The 16575-nt window shown below is 52.1% G+C and overlaps 1 protein-coding gene across 4 annotated transcripts in view; it reads right to left on the reverse strand.

Moving 5' to 3' along the window:
• shc1 (SHC (Src homology 2 domain containing) transforming protein 1) overlaps nt 1-16575 on the reverse strand; it is a 109355-nt gene that overhangs the window by 79582 nt on the left and 13198 nt on the right. Inside the window, exon 2 of one of the 4 annotated variants that reach the window (XM_041181677.1) lies at nt 8681-8764. The exons of 2 other annotated variants lie outside the window; for them this stretch is intronic. In XM_041181677.1, the coding sequence (XP_041037611.1) occupies nt 8681-8692 (12 nt within the window). In that variant the 5' untranslated portion in view covers nt 8693-8764. Of the gene's footprint in view, nt 1-8680; nt 8765-11911; nt 12012-16575 lie in introns of those variants that run through there. One more of the 4 variants, XM_041181680.1, reaches the window with a different exon arrangement.

Below are 16575 nucleotides of genomic sequence, written 5' to 3' on the forward strand. Positions count from 1 at the left end.
GAGAGAGGCAGACAGGCAGAGAGAGAGAGGCAGACAGGCAGAGAGAGAGAGGCAGACAGGCAGAGAGAGAGAGGCAGACAGGCAGAGAGAGAGAGGCAGACAGGCAGAGAGAGAGAGATAGACAGGCAGAGAGAGAGATAGACAGGCAGAGAGAGAGATAGACAGGCAGAGAGAGAGAGGCAGACAGGCAGAGAGAGAGAGGCAGACAGGCAGAGAGAGAGAGGCAGACAGGCAGAGAGAGAGAGGCAGACAGGCAGAGAGAGAGAGGCAGACAGGCAGAGAGAGAGAGGCAGACAGGCAGAGAGAGAGAGGCAGACAGGCAGAGAGAGAGAGGCAGACAGGCAGAGAGAGAGAGGCAGACAGGCAGAGAGAGAGAGGCAGACAGGCAGAGAGAGAGAGGCAGACAGGCAGAGAGAGAGAGGCAGACAGGCAGAGAGAGAGAGGCAGACAGGCAGAGAGAGAGAGGCAGACAGGCAGAGAGAGAGAGGCAGACAGGCAGAGAGAGAGAGGCAGACAGGCAGAGAGAGAGAGGCAGACAGGCAGAGAGAGAGAGAGGCAGACAGGCAGAGAGAGAGAGAGGCAGACAGGCAGAGAGAGAGAGAGGCAGACAGGCAGAGAGAGAGAGAGGCAGACAGGCAGAGAGAGAGAGAGGCAGACAGGCAGAGAGAGAGAGAGGCAGACAGGCAGAGAGAGAGAGAGGCAGACAGGCAGAGAGAGAGAGAGGCAGACAGGCAGAGAGAGAGAGAGGCAGACAGGCAGAGAGAGAGAGAGGCAGAGAGAGAGAGAGAGAGGCAGAGAGAGAGAGAGAGGCAGAGAGAGAGAGAGAGGCAGAGAGAGAGAGAGGCAGAGAGAGAGAGAGAGGCAGAGAGAGAGAGAGGCAGAGAGAGAGAGAGGCAGAGAGAGAGAGAGGCAGAGAGAGAGAGAGGCAGAGAGAGAGAGAGGCAGAGAGAGAGAGAGGCAGAGAGAGAGAGAGGCAGAGAGGCAGAGAGGCAGAGAGGCAGAGAGGCAGAGAGGCAGAGAGGCAGAGAGGCAGAGAGGCAGAGAGGCAGAGAGGCAGAGAGGCAGAGAGGCAGAGAGGCAGAGAGGCAGAGAGGCAGAGAGGCAGAGAGGCAGAGAGGCAGAGAGGCAGAGAGGCAGAGAGGCAGACAGACCGAGAGGCAGACAGACCGAGAGGCAGACAGACCGAGAGGCAGACAGACCGAGAGGCAGACAGACCGAGAGGCAGACAGACCGAGAGGCAGACAGACCGAGAGGCAGACAGACCGAGAGGCAGACAGACCGAGAGGCAGACAGACCGAGAGGCAGACAGACCGAGAGGCAGACAGACCGAGAGGCAGACAGACCGAGAGGCAGACAGACCGAGAGGCAGACAGACCGAGAGGCAGACAGACCGAGAGGCAGACAGACCGAGAGGCAGACAGACCGAGAGGCAGACAGACCGAGAGGCAGACAGACCGAGAGGCAGACAGACCGAGAGGCAGACAGACCGAGAGGCAGACAGACCGAGAGGCAGACAGACCGAGAGGCAGACAGACCGAGAGGCAGACAGACCGAGAGGCAGACAGACCGAGAGGCAGACAGACCGAGAGGCAGACAGACCGAGAGGCAGACAGACCGAGAGGCAGACAGACCGAGAGGCAGACAGACCCGAGAGGCAGACAGACCGAGAGGCAGACAGACCGAGAGGCAGACAGACCGAGAGGCAGACAGACCGAGAGGCAGACAGACCGAGAGGCAGACAGACCGAGAGGCAGACAGACCGAGAGGCAGACAGACCGAGAGGCAGACAGACCGAGAGGCAGACAGACCGAGAGGCAGACAGACCGAGAGGCAGACAGACCGAGAGGCAGACAGACCGAGAGGCAGACAGACCGAGAGGCAGACAGACCGAGAGGCAGACAGACCGAGAGGCAGACAGACCGAGAGGCAGACAGACCGAGAGGCAGACAGACCGAGAGGCAGACAGACCGAGAGGCAGACAGACCGAGAGGCAGACAGACCGAGAGGCAGACAGACCGAGAGGCAGACAGACCGAGAGGCAGACAGACCGAGAGGCAGACAGACCGAGAGGCAGACAGACCGAGAGGCAGACAGACCGAGAGGCAGACAGACCGAGAGGCAGACAGACCGAGAGGCAGACAGACCGAGAGGCAGACAGACCGAGAGGCAGACAGACCGAGAGGCAGACAGACCGAGAGGCAGACAGACCGAGAGGCAGACAGACCGAGAGGCAGACAGACCGAGAGGCAGACAGACCGAGAGGCAGACAGACCGAGAGGCAGACAGACCGAGAGGCAGACAGACCGAGAGGCAGACAGACCGAGAGGCAGACAGACCGAGAGGCAGACAGACCGAGAGGCAGACAGACCGAGAGGCAGACAGACCGAGAGGCAGACAGACCGAGAGGCAGACAGACCGAGAGGCAGACAGACCGAGAGGCAGACAGACCGAGAGGCAGACAGACCGAGAGGCAGACAGACCGAGAGGCAGACAGACCGAGAGGCAGACAGACCGAGAGGCAGACAGACCGAGAGGCAGACAGACCGAGAGGCAGACAGACCGAGAGGCAGACAGACCGAGAGGCAGACAGACCGAGAGGCAGACAGACCGAGAGGCAGACAGACCGAGAGGCAGACAGACCGAGAGGCAGACAGACCGAGAGGCAGACAGACCGAGAGGCAGACAGACCGAGAGGCAGACAGACCGAGAGGCAGACAGACCGAGAGGCAGACAGACCGAGAGGCAGACAGACCGAGAGGCAGACAGACCGAGAGGCAGACAGACCGAGAGGCAGACAGACCGAGAGGCAGACAGACCGAGAGGCAGACAGACCGAGAGGCAGACAGACCGAGAGGCAGACAGACCGAGAGGCAGACAGACCGAGAGGCAGACAGACCGAGAGGCAGACAGACCGAGAGGCAGACAGACCGAGAGGCAGACAGACCGAGAGGCAGACAGACCGAGAGGCAGACAGACCGAGAGGCAGACAGACCGAGAGGCAGACAGACCGAGAGGCAGACAGACCGAGAGGCAGACAGACCGAGAGGCAGACAGACCGAGAGGCAGACAGACCGAGAGGCAGACAGACCGAGAGGCAGACAGACCGAGAGGCAGACAGACCGAGAGGCAGACAGACCGAGAGGCAGAGAGGCAGAGAGGCAGAGAGGCAGAGAGGCAGAGAGGCAGAGAGGCAGAGAGGCAGAGAGGCAGAGAGGCAGAGAGGCAGAGAGGCAGAGAGGCAGACAGACAGAGAGGCAGACAGACAGAGAGGCAGACAGACAGAGAGGCAGACAGACAGAGAGGCAGACAGACAGAGAGGCAGACAGACAGAGAGGCAGACAGACAGAGAGGCAGAGAGGCAGAGAGGCAGAGAGGCAGAGAGGCAGAGAGGCAGAGAGGCAGAGAGGCAGAGAGGCAGACAGACAGAGAGGCAGACAGACAGAGAGGCAGACAGACAGAGAGGCAGACAGACAGAGAGGCAGACAGACAGAGAGGCAGACAGACAGAGAGGCAGACAGACAGAGAGGCAGACAGACAGAGAGGCAGACAGACAGAGAGGCAGACAGACAGAGAGGCAGACAGACAGAGAGGCAGACAGACAGAGAGGCAGACAGACAGAGAGGCAGACAGACAGAGAGGCAGACAGACAGAGAGGCAGACAGACAGAGAGGCAGACAGACAGAGAGGCAGACAGACAGAGAGGCAGACAGACAGAGAGGCAGACAGACAGAGAGGCAGACAGACAGAGAGGCAGACAGACAGAGAGGCAGACAGACAGAGAGGCAGACAGACAGAGAGGCAGACAGACAGAGAGGCAGACAGACAGAGAGGCAGACAGACAGAGAGGCAGACAGACAGAGAGGCAGACAGACAGAGAGGCAGACAGACAGAGAGGCAGACAGACAGAGAGGCAGACAGACAGAGAGGCAGACAGACAGAGAGGCAGACAGACAGAGAGGCAGACAGACAGAGAGGCAGACAGACAGAGAGGCAGACAGACAGAGAGGCAGACAGACAGAGAGGCAGACAGACAGAGAGGCAGACAGACAGAGAGGCAGACAGACAGAGAGGCAGACAGACAGAGAGGCAGACAGACAGAGAGGCAGACAGACAGAGAGGCAGACAGACAGAGAGGCAGACAGACAGAGAGGCAGACAGACAGAGAGGCAGACAGACAGAGAGGCAGACAGACAGAGAGGCAGACAGACAGAGAGGCAGACAGACAGAGAGGCAGACAGACAGAGAGGCAGACAGACAGAGAGGCAGACAGACAGAGAGGCAGACAGACAGAGAGGCAGACAGACAGAGAGGCAGACAGACAGAGAGGCAGACAGACAGAGAGGCAGACAGACAGAGAGGCAGACAGACAGAGAGGCAGACAGACAGAGAGGCAGACAGACAGAGAGGCAGACAGACAGAGAGGCAGACAGACAGAGAGGCAGACAGACAGAGAGGCAGACAGACAGAGAGGCAGACAGACAGAGAGGCAGACAGACAGAGAGGCAGACAGACAGAGAGGCAGACAGACAGAGAGGCAGACAGACAGAGAGAGAAAGAGAGAGTGAGTGACGGAAAGAGAGAGTGAGCATACACTCGGGGGAAAAAATAACAGGTTTTAAAAAAATACTAAAAGCCAACAATATGACTGCCAAATTACTAAAACAGTCAGGTTCAGGACAGCTGAATTACCGAACATTATGTACTGGTGGAAAAACTAGGCTGAGCCTTAACTGGGTCATGATTATTGACTGGTCATGTAGGAAGAGAGAGAAAAAAATTCAAGAGGGAAAAATCATTGTTTTTCCATGCACATTCCAGCCAGCATTCTAGTAAAGGAATGCTGTTTAGCGTGTTGGTGCAGAAGGGAGAGAGGAGCTGTTCGGGAGGGAAGATAGGTTTAAAGGTGAAATCATGCTCTTTGTTCAGGACAGTGGCTTTTTTTTAATGCATTTATGGGATGGCACTGGCAAGATGGCATTTATTGCCCATCCCTAATTGTCCCTCCACCCCCCACTTCCTGTGAAACTGACCGTGGCAACTGAATAGCCCGCTAGATAACTTCAGAGGGCAGTGAAGAGTCAACCGTGCTGGTGTGAGTTAGGTGTCACATCTGAGAACAGCTTGCATTTATATAGCACCTTTAACAGACTAACACGTTAAAGGGCTTCAAAGGAGCGTTATTGGACAGGATTTGACCCCGGGCCACATGAGGAGATATTAGGGACAGGTGACTAAAAGCTCAGTCAAAGAGGTCAGTTTTAAGGAGCGTCTTAAAGGAGGAACGGGGGTGGGGGGGTGAAGAGAGAGGCGGAGAGGTTTAGGGAAGGAATTCCACAGCTTAGGGCCCCCCCAGGCAGCTGAAGGCACGGCCGCCAATGGTGGAGCGATGGAAATTGGGGGATGGGCAAGAGGCCGGAATTGGAGGAGGTTACAGAGGTCTCAGAGAGCTGTAGGGGCCGGAGGAGGTTACAGAGATAGGGAGGGGTGTAGGGGCCGGAGGAGGTTACAGAGATAGGGAGAGGTGTAGGGGCCGGAGGAGGTTACAGAGATAGGGAGAGGTGTAGGGGCTGGAGGAGGTTACAGAGATAGGGAGGGGTGTAGGGATTGGAGGAGGTTACAGAGATAGGGAGGGGTGTAGTGGCTGGAGGAGGTTACAGAGATAGGGAGGGGTGTAGTGGCTGGAGAAGGTTACAGAGATAGGGAGGGGTGTAGTGGCTGGAGGAGGTTACAGAGATAGGGAGGGGGGTAGGGGCTGGAGGAGGTTACAGAGATAGGGAGGGGTGTAGGGGCTGGAGGAGGTTACAGAGAAAGGGAGGGGTGTAGTGGCTGGAGGAGGTTACAGAGATAGGGAGGGGTGTAGGAGCTGGAGGAGGTTATAGAGATAGGGAGGGGTGTAGAGGTTGGAGGAGGTTACAGAGGTAGGGAGGGGTGTAGGGGCTGGAGGAGGTTACAGAGGTAGGGAGGGGTATAGGGGTTGGAGGAGGTTACAGAGGTAGGGAGGGGTATAGGGGATAAAAGGAACAGTGTGAGTTTGAATCATTTTCTGGTATTTGTATTGAAATCTTTCTAACCTTTTTGTCCAGTGTAACATAGTTCATTTTTCACGTTTAATGTTTTATTCTCTGCGTTAACTTTATACTCGCAGACTCTTGTGAACTTGTTCAGTAACTGACTGCCACAGTTGCTAAAAAAAACAGGTTAGGATCTACCAAGCCAGGTTTCACTCCGGGATCTGACATGCCCAGTATTAACATCAGCTGTGATTGTAACACTTTTACTTCCTGTTTTATTTAATGAACTGAATTTAAATTCACAAAACTGTTGGGAGGGGGGAATTTGAACTCACGCCTCTCGATTACTCGTCCTGCGACCGTTTGTACAGTGTTGGGATGAAAGGGAACAGTGTGAAGTCTAGGCCAGAGCCCTCCAATCTTGCAGCAAAGTTATGTGGGAGTACCTTCTCTGAGTACCGTGGCCACTGAGGTACATACAGCCTTGGGTATGGTCTGCGTTAGGGAGGAGTGTGTGAAAAGGGTTTAAGTCACAATCCTTTCGGGATGGTTCAGAAGCAGGAAGGCAAACATTTGATGGTGTGAAAACGTTCCAGTTAAATAAGTGGTCGAATTGGTAGCTGTCACCGGACAAATTCTCCTTGCAGCTCGGGATGGGAGGGGAGACTTGCTAAGCACAGACAGTGGGATGGCGGCCAGTCTGTTTTGATGGCATGGGTGAGGTTAAACATTGGATAGGACTGTGGGGCAAACGCAGTTGAAATAGAGCTCATTTACATGCCCCTCCCTCCTTCCCTCCCCGAGAGAGAGGAAGAAGGGGCAAGCCTTGGTTTAACGTCTCAACCGCAAGATGGCACCCGAGACAGTGCAGCACTCCCTCACCACAGGTACTGAATCATTGGTATGGATCTTGCGCCCAGGTCTCTGGGATTGGACCTCGAACCCACAGCCTTCTGACTCAAAGGCTTCACAAATAGACGGCCATTACCCAGTAAGCGGCCTTAGCTCAGAGAACATAAATAGAAGTGGGCTACACAGCGTCTTGAGCCTGCTCAGCCATTCGATAAGATCAAGGCTGATCCGATTGTGGCCTTAATTCCAATTACCTGCCTGCCCTCCACGCTTCCCCGCTCTTTCCCCCCCCCCCCCCCCCCCCCCCCCCCCCCCCCCCCCCACCCCACTCCAACCCATAACCCTCCGCTCCCTTGTTGATCAAAAATCTGTCTAACTCAGCCTTGACTATGTTCAATGACCCAGCCTCCACTGCTCGCTTCGCCCCCTTGCTCTAGATTCTCCCCATGAGGGGAAATGTCCTCTCAGTGTCCACCCTGTCAAGCCCCCTCAGAATCTTATACGTTGAAAGCAAGACCACCTCTCACTCTTCAAAAATCCAACGGGTATCGGCCCAGCCTGCTTGACCTTCCCTGGTGAAACAAATCTCTTCGTCCCAGGAATCAGCTGAGTGAACCTTCGCTGAACTGCCTCCAACTCAACTTGGGAGGCCAAAACCACATGGTACTCCAGGTGCAGTCTCACCAAAGCCCTGCACAGTTGTAGCAAGATCTCACCAACGCCCTTTACAATTGTGTTAGGAGGAGGGATTAGACGCAATTGGGGATAAGTTCCTATCATCATCATGTGGGCAGAGTCTGACTGGGGGATGGGGTACTGTTAGCCCATCACAGAACACCACTGGTTTTCAATCCCCCAAAATCAAGACAGCAATTTTTTTTTTTCATTTATTCTTTCCTGGGATATGGGCAGTCTTTGTTGCCCATCCCTAATTGCCCCTTGAACCGCGTGTCCCGCTCAGCCATTTCAAGGGGGCCAGTTTAAGAGTCAATCACTTGGACTGTGGGTCTGGAGTCACATGTCGACCAGACCGGGTAGGGATGGCAGATTTCCTTCCCGAAAGGAACCAGATGGGCTTTTGCGACAATCCATGATGGTTTGTCATGGTCACCATCACTGAGACTCGCTTTATATTCCAGGTTTTATTGATTGAATTTAAGTTCCACCAGCGGCCGTGGTGGGATGTGAACCCGTCTCCCCAGAGCGTTAGCCTGGGCCTCTGGGTTACTAGTCCAGTGACATTACCACTATGCCACCGACTACAAATGTCAGGCCTGGTCGCTGCTTCAAGCTAAAAACGGGCTGCGGGACAAGGGGATGTAGTGGTACAGAACTGTGAAAGGACACATTCAGGGCAGACAAGAGGAAGTGCTTCGTCTACCTGGGGAATTGGCTCCATGTAGAAAGGGCAAAGGCTGTATCTCAGATTCATTCCACAGCTGCGACATGGGAGGGAAGGACGCCCCTTGCCCGTGCGCTACCCTCCTCCAGGGAGGGGAAGTGCTGGCGCCTGAGGCTCCAGTGGTGCAAGGAGGAGGCCAGACCGTTACCTGCCAAGCCTTGTGAGCAGAGCTATTTTCTGACACAAAGACACCCTCGATTCCTAAGCATTGCACCACATCCAGCGATGATGGTTCTCTGTGGGAGCTGTTTTGAGATATTAAAGTGTCCCTGCTTGTGGTTTTCTTTCCCTTATTGAGGTGCTCGCCCCAGCGCTGAAATCAGTAAGGTTATCGCTCAGGGTCGCCTCTTCCTCTCGAATCGTGCATTCGCCACCAAACAACTGCAGCCCACCACCATAGGAAATTCAGGCTTACCACGTATTCCATCTCACGTGCGGTCGACTTAACGTACTGGGCGCAAGGACCAGACACACAGCCAGCTCTTCATCCAATACCAACCTAAGCCGGTAACAAACTGGGTTAAACGGGGGCACAACAGAGCAATGGCAATGAGAAGTCACTGTCACAGCCATTTACCAAGAGTCGCTCCCGCCCCCTCCAATTGACCGTGACACCAAAGTTAAACTTAGCTTGGGGGGGGCGGGGGGCCAACCTGTTCCAACCTCGCCATTCCTGACCGCGGGACTCTTACAAAAATGCACCAGCCTGCTGCTCGGCTCCTGGAGAAAAAAAAAGATTCCATTTTCTCTCCGCTCGCTCCCTGAATTCAGGGAACGGACAGGGTAAGTGCCGCTTCTCCTTAAGACCGATAAAGTACCCCCACACCTTATTCTCCCGCGGGGATGCAGAATGCCTCAATCCGAACCATTGTGCATTCGCTGACCTCGCTCTTTCTAAAAAAATCCCCACAACAGATATTAAACGTACGTTTACTAAAATGGCTCGACGAGAGTCATCTGTGGCCCAGCTGGTAGCATTCTGGCCTCTTGAGTCACGAGGTTCCAGGTTCGAGTCCCACTCCAGGACTTGAGTACCATAGTCACTGCAGTGCAGTACCAGAGGGGGTTAGGGGAGGTTCACCCCGGCGTCCTGGGCCCAATAGCTAAACCCTCAAAAAAATATCAATCAACAAAAGAGATGATCTGGGTCATTATCACCTTGCTGTTTGTGGGAGCTTGCTGTGCGCGTTTTGTCCGCCGCGCTTCCTACATCACAACAGTGGCTACACTTCGAAAGTGCTTCATTGGCAAGTCTTTCTTTCTCGGTTCCAGGGACGAAGGGTTACAGTTACGTGGAGGGACTAGAGAGAAGCCGGGGCTGTTCTCCTCAGAGCAGAGGAAGCAGGGGATAGGTCGGATGGAGTTGTTTACAAATCATGGGCGCAATTTTATAGCCCCCACCGGGGCAAAGGTAGGGCCATAAAATGCAGCAAGCCGTTCGAAAGTCCACCAACTTTGGCGGGACCGTAAAATCCCGCCGGTGTAAAATCCGCCCCCCTCATGAATGGTTCAAGCACAGTAAATAAAGAGAAACTGTTTCAGTGGCTGTAAGGGTAGAGGGGAAGGATTTAGGGTAATGGCAAAAAGACCAGAGGCTGCACGAGGAAAAACATTTTTCGTCTTGCACTCGTCAAGACAGGCACAAGAATGCCAAATTTCCCTTTGGAATTTAGTATTCTTGCATCTGTCCAGAGCGCAAGACGAAAAGCTTCGACAGCCTGTCTCTTTTTTTCAGGAATACTCAAGTTCTGTGAAAACGTTTTCATACAATGAGCGGTTAGGATTTGGAATGCATGGCTATTGACTCCATGGCAGCTTTCAAAACAGGAAATTTGAGTGTTTGGAGGAGGAAAGAAAAGATTGCAGGTACAGAGGGAAAGAGCGGAGAGGGAGCGGGAGTAACTAGGTTCCCCTTCGAAAGAGGCAGCGCAGACTTGATGGGCCAAATGGCCTCTCTCAGTGCTGTACTGCTCTTCCGTACATGCAGGTTTGTCTACATTTTCTGGTGACTGGACTCACTGAAGGCTCCGCGCCTGTTCGGACTGTGCCCGATGCGCACGGGGTCTCTGCCTGTCACTCAGCAGAGGTGGAGCTGAGGTTGCTCCCGAATTGAGATTATCGCTTGCAAAGCAGCCTTCCTCCATTATTTAGATGGCAGGGTTTCTGAAAGAAAGGGTCAAGAACTTCTTGGTGTCTCGGGGCCTTTAATGGGGCAGTGAGGGAGAGCACCTTGGAGGGTCAGAAAACCAGGAGGACCAGGTTCCGGAATATTTACCCGCCTGTACAACCTCTCCCCTGGTCTCAGGTCCGTCACTGGAGCAGAGGGACCAAGACATCTGCTGTGCACCACCGCGCCATGAGATATTCTTGCAAGTGGGGAAGCTGGTTAGAGCCACAGTCAAACATAGAGAGGCTCTACCTTTTCAAAAGCACTTAGAAAGGGTTGGTTAGGATAACCGCCATCATTTTCCACAAAATTATTTGCCAAGAGTTTCCCAGTTGGGAGCATAGAACATTGGAATTGTGGGGGTGGGGGGGGGGGGCGTATAATGAAGGATGGTCCAGAACAAGGGGGCAGAACCTAAAAATTAGATCCAGGCCATTCAGGGGTGATGTCAGGAAGCACTTCTTCACACAAAGGGGAGTGGAAATCTGGAACTCTTCCCCCGAGAATCTGTTGAGACTGGGTAATCAATTGAAGGTGCCATAACTGCAATGAATAGCAAAGTACAGACAGTACCCAAACAGCCCGTGCTTGCAAAACTCAAAACACAGTGTCCAACACTGGCTGTGATTCCACGATTGGACAACACTTGCTAAATAATCTTCAGTGTGCTAAGAATTAAGCTGACGACCAATTTAAGATAGTTAAGTCAGGCTTGTAGTGTGGAATGCGTGTACTGGAAGCTACATATATATTACCTATAGTAAAGCACGGGGCCCTGTTCTTTGCAGACATGTACACACAGTGCACCTGTTTCAGCCAAACAAAATAAGTGATAGCCATTTGCTGACTCATTCCTCAGGGCAATGCCTTGACCAATTGGGGTCAAGCTGCCCGGTTTAAATTTCAAACAATGCTTGTCAGTCACCATCAATTGGTGCATTCTCCATGGCAATGCCTGTACCCAGGGTCTGCTTGCCAACCAATCAGCGCTCTCTTCCCATACAGTATAAATTGTTGTTTTTTCCCCTTATATTGGTATTCTTGCAAAATGTCCTGATGAGTGCAAGACAAAAAGCTTCGACACGTCTCTTTTTTTCAGCAATACTCGAATAGATTTTTGTCGGGTAAAGCATCAAGGGATGAGGAGCTAAGATTCAGATCAGCTATCATCAAAGAGAAGGGCAGAAGAGGCTCAAGGGGCTGAATGGGCGACTCCTGTTCCAATGGGTCCCCGCTTTCTGTCTCAACGGAGTGCAGAGTGTGCAGCAAGGGGCACAACACAGAGCTATAAAACAGCACAGGAGGCCATTCTGCCCGTCAAGTCTGTGACAGCTCTTTCCAAGAGCAGCCCTATGAGCTCCACCGCTCCCCACCGCTCACAGGAAACCGAAAGACAACACCGCTTGCAGCTCACTCAGTCAGCGTGTATGTACCTGCCCGTAAGTTAACAGCTGCATTGACGTCAATGCTGGGACTTACTGTGCTGGCATTCGAACTGACCACCTCTGTGCTGGATTGTGACCACTACACGGCTGTTACCGGAGTCAAAATATCTGGCTCACATCAATCCACCACGCACTCAAGCTGCTGACGCCAACAGATCTCGCATTGTGATTATGGGTTTATCTATTAACGAGGCACCAGCTCCGCAGCGGTCCTTTCGAAACCCCCAGGTCCACAAATGAGGAGTTCTCCATGCAGATCCCTGGGCGTTCAGGTAAACAAGGATTCAGGATGGCATCGTGACCGCACACGCAACCAAAAAGGATCCTGAAACTGACGAGCAGGAAATTGCACAGCCGGAGCAACGTGTTGGTTTTACAGAGGCTCCCTCTGTGGCTTGTGCTCTGTCGGGGGTTCTCTCTCATTCTGCACAACTGACACTTCCTGCCCTCTCACTTCCTCGCTTGGGCCAGTTCAAGGAACACACCTTGTCACAGCAGCAAGCACCACCCCCTCCGGCCCCCCACCCCCCCACCCAACCCCCCAAAAAAAACACATTCAACAAGTCTACAAAGTGCAAAACCCGACATTGACTGGAATCACTGTCATTATCCTGACATCGCTCAGCTGCTCCCAGTTCTGCCACAGACCCAGGCTTCATTCAAACTTCACTATTTTGAGAGGAATTCTTTTTTTGGACCGCCAGTCCAATTCCACCCCCCACCACCACCCCCCACCACTAGCTTAATGGGGGAATCACAGAGTCATTACAGCACAGAAAGAGGCCGCTCAGCCCATCCTGTCTGTGCTGGCTCTCTGTAGAGCAACACAGTCAGTCCCCTTTCCCCACCCCCGCTCTATCCCTGCAGCCCAGTGAGTTTATTTCCCCTCAAGTGCCCATCCAATTTCCTTTTGAAATCATTCGCCTCCGCTTCCACCCCCTCCCCATCGTGGGCAGCAAGTTCCAGATCATTCCCACTCGCTGCACAGAAAAGTTTCTTCCTCAAGCCCCCACCGCATCTCTCGCCCAAAAACCCAAAAATCTGTCTCCCCCACCCCTCCCCCGATCCTTGTACCATCAGCCAGTGGGAACAGCTTTTCTTCGTCTACTTTATCTAAGCCTGTCATCATCTTGTACACCTCTATCAAATCTCCCTCACTCCAAGGAGAACAAGCCCAGCTTCTCCAGCCCAACCTCATAGCTAAAATCCCCTCATCTCTGGAACCGTTCTGGTAAACCTTCCTCCGCACCCTCTCAAGGACTCCTAACATCCTTCCAAAAGTGTGGTGGACCAAGAATTGGAGGCATTACTCGAGTTGTGGCCTTGCCAGAGCTTTACAAAGGTTCAGCATAACTTCCCCGCTTTTGTATTCAATGCCTCTACTTATGAAGCCCAAGGGTTCCGTTGTTTTGCCAAGTGTGACAGGGAGGGGCAAAGTGGCCAGAGAAAGAACACATTCAAATCAAGCTCCAAGAAATCTCCAGGCCAGGTTACAGAGAGGAGCACTGTTCATGGACTGGTGTTTTTAAGCCACATCAAAAGGAGGCGCTATAATCAAAGGGAGATGGGTTATAGATATAGATGGGTTGAGTGAGCGGGCAAAGATCTGGTAAATGGAGTACACCATGGGAAAGCGTGAAACTGCCCATTTTGGCAGGAAGAATAAAAGAGAAGCATATTATCTAAATGGCGAGAGATTGCTGGGCTCTGAGGTGCAGAGGGATCTGGGTGTCCTAGTGCACGAATCACAATAGGTTAGTATGCAGGTACAGCAAGTGATTAGGAAAGCTAATGTTTATTGCAAGGGGAATTGAATACAATAGTAGGGAGGTTATGCTTCAGTTGTACAGGGCACTAGTGAGACTACATCCGGATTCCTGTGGTACAGTATTTGTCTCCTTATTTAAGGAAGGATGTAAATGCGTTGGAAGCAGCTCAGAGGAGACTTACTAAACTAATATCTGGAACGGGTGGGTTGTCATACGGTTGAACAGATTAGGCTTGTATCCGCCGGAGTTTAGAAGAGTAAGAGGCGACTTGATTGAAATATATAAGATCCTGAGGGGTCTTGACAGGGTGGATGTGAAGAGAATGTTTCGTCTTGTGGAAAAATCTAGAACTAGGGGTCACTGTTTAAAAATAAGGGGTCGTCCGTTTAAGACAGAATTGAGAAATTTTTTTTCAGAGGGTCTTTTCCTGAAAAGACAGTGGGAGCAGATTTTTTGAATATTTTTAAGGCAGATGTGGATAGATTCTTGATAAGCAAGGTGGTGAATGGTTACCAGCAGTAGGTAGGATGCAGATTTCAGGTTACTATCAGATCAGCCATGATCTTATTAAGTGGCGGAGCAGGCTCGAGGGGCTGAATGGCCTACTCCCGCTCCTTGTTCTTATGACCTTACGGTAGAGGAGCGGTAAATCTCACTGGACTAGTAATCCAGGGTTTGAACGCGGGTTCAAATCCCCCCACGGCAGCTGGTGGAATTTAAATTCAATTAATAAAATCTGGAATTGAAAAGCAAAACCCCATCTGGTTCACTAACGCCCCTTTAGGGGAGGGAAATCTGCCGTCCTTACCCGGTCTGGCCTACACGTGACTCCAGACCCCACAGCCCATGTGGTTGACTCTTAACTGCCCCACTGAAATGGCTGAGCAGGATACTCAGTTTAGGGAAGGGTAACAAATGCAAGCCTTTCAAAGCCAAGGAAAGAATTCTTTTAAAAAAAATCCAGCCTCAGAGCTGGAAGGAGGGGGGTGGGGAGGGGGAACAGAGTTGGAGTCACCATGGGACAGAAGCGGGCCAATAATTGTAGTTGGATGTCCGGCAAGGATGGAGATGGGGGTTCGTCACGATACCCTCTGTGACAGACCAGCCTGCCAACACCGACATTCAGGCTCACACGAGAAGAAACATCTGCTCATACCCATGGAGCAAGGTCACGTGCTGAGGGCAGTTGCAGTGGGTCTGGAGTCATGTGTAGGCCAGACCAGGTAAGGACAGCAGATTTCCCTTCTCCCAAAGGGGGGCATCAATGAACCAGATGGGTTTTTTTTTGCGACAATCGACGAGGGCTCTCCTGGTCACCATGATCACGCAAGGAGGGCTGAAGTTGGGATTTTAACATAAGAGACCAGCAAGAATGAAGTAGTATTTTCTATGCACGTTTTGCACAGAGGGTCAGGCCTTAAACCCAGTCAGAATGTTTAAACTACTCAGCGACAGTGCAGGCAGAGGGCAGTGTTGCTGTGGTTGGCACCATTCAGGCACAAGGGTTATGCTTTGCAAATATTTTCTCAACGCTCAGTAATAACTAAAGTTGCACAAATGCAGATAAAAGGTATTTTGATCTATGCTGTCAGCAAGAATTAAAGATGTTTGCACAGAAGCAGAGAGGTAAATATTGCAGAGGCAGCAAGTCAGTTTCGTCTTTCGCTCACTTTCAGCTGGATACAGAGCAGCAACACCGCTGTTAAAATTTTTTAAAATTCGTTCACGGGATGTGGGCTTTGCTGGCTGGGCCCAGCATTTTTTGCCCATCCCTAGCTGCCGTTGAGAAGGTGGCGGTGAGCTGCCTTCTTGAACCGCTGCAGCCCATGTAGTGTAGGTACACCCTCAGCGCTGTTAGGAAGGGAGTTCCAGGATTTTGACTCAGCGACAGTAAATGCCCTGCCTGCCAATCTGCCCCCTCAGTCAAGGAATTGCAAGGCAGCAGGACAGATCAAAGGGAATCTTGAAGAGGGTAAGGGAAAGTCTGATTGCCGAAAATGAGACATGTTGTCGAAGCTTTTCGCCTCTCATTCATCAAGACAAACACAAAAATGCCAAATTTCAAACTCTCAACAATTTATACTACAGGAGAAAAGGGAGCTGACTGGTTGGGAAGTTGTATCTGATTGGCTGCCGCATTGCCATGGAGAAAGCAACAGGGAACTACAGGGTCCCCAAATTCCTGGGCAATTCAAAAAAGGTGTAAGTCTTGAAAATATTCCTATTACTTGCAGAAAACGGGTCCCTGTGTAGGAATGTACGGTGCTTCTAGCAAGTGTAAATGAGCCATGGCAATGCCTCGGTCAATCAATCAGTGTCCATTTCTCCTGCAGTATAATCTGTTGTGATCATTTGAAATTTGGCATTCTTGTGTTTGTCCTGATAAGTGCGAGGTGAAAAGCTTCAGCAACATGTCTCTCTTTTCAGCAATATTCAAGTTCTGCACTGCCCAGTGACTAAGTCTAATTTTTGTCCAATACACGGTCACAGGGACCATCCAAGAGAGGCCGGGCAGTTGGATTGATCTTATCAGGCAAATCATTCGGAGTCTGAACAGCTATAACAGAAAGGAATAATCTGCATGCAGAGTGGCTCCATTTCACTTTGCGATGCCTGCCCTTTGTAAGTACTCGACTATTCTGGGCTGTTGCCAGTTCCCCCCGCAGTCTGCTGGCCATCGCTCCCAACAACATCTCAGTTAAACAAAATTTTTTTTAAAAAAACCACCTACCCACATCAGGCATCCAATCTCGGAAAGATTCACATAATCCTTCCTTTGGCCCAAATGGGTTTATAAGTCCATTCCTGAAGTGGATTACTCAAACATCACCAGGCAGGCCCACAAGAGGTTAAAGGCGAGTCTCAGTGGGATGTGCTAGCTGTGTAAACTGAGCCCTGGAGTCAGACCAAAGCAACCATCCCCAAAATT

Source organism: Carcharodon carcharias, assembly GCF_017639515.1.
Source record: "Carcharodon carcharias isolate sCarCar2 chromosome 36 unlocalized genomic scaffold, sCarCar2.pri SUPER_36_unloc_1, whole genome shotgun sequence".
NCBI lineage: Eukaryota > Metazoa > Chordata > Chondrichthyes > Lamniformes > Lamnidae > Carcharodon > Carcharodon carcharias.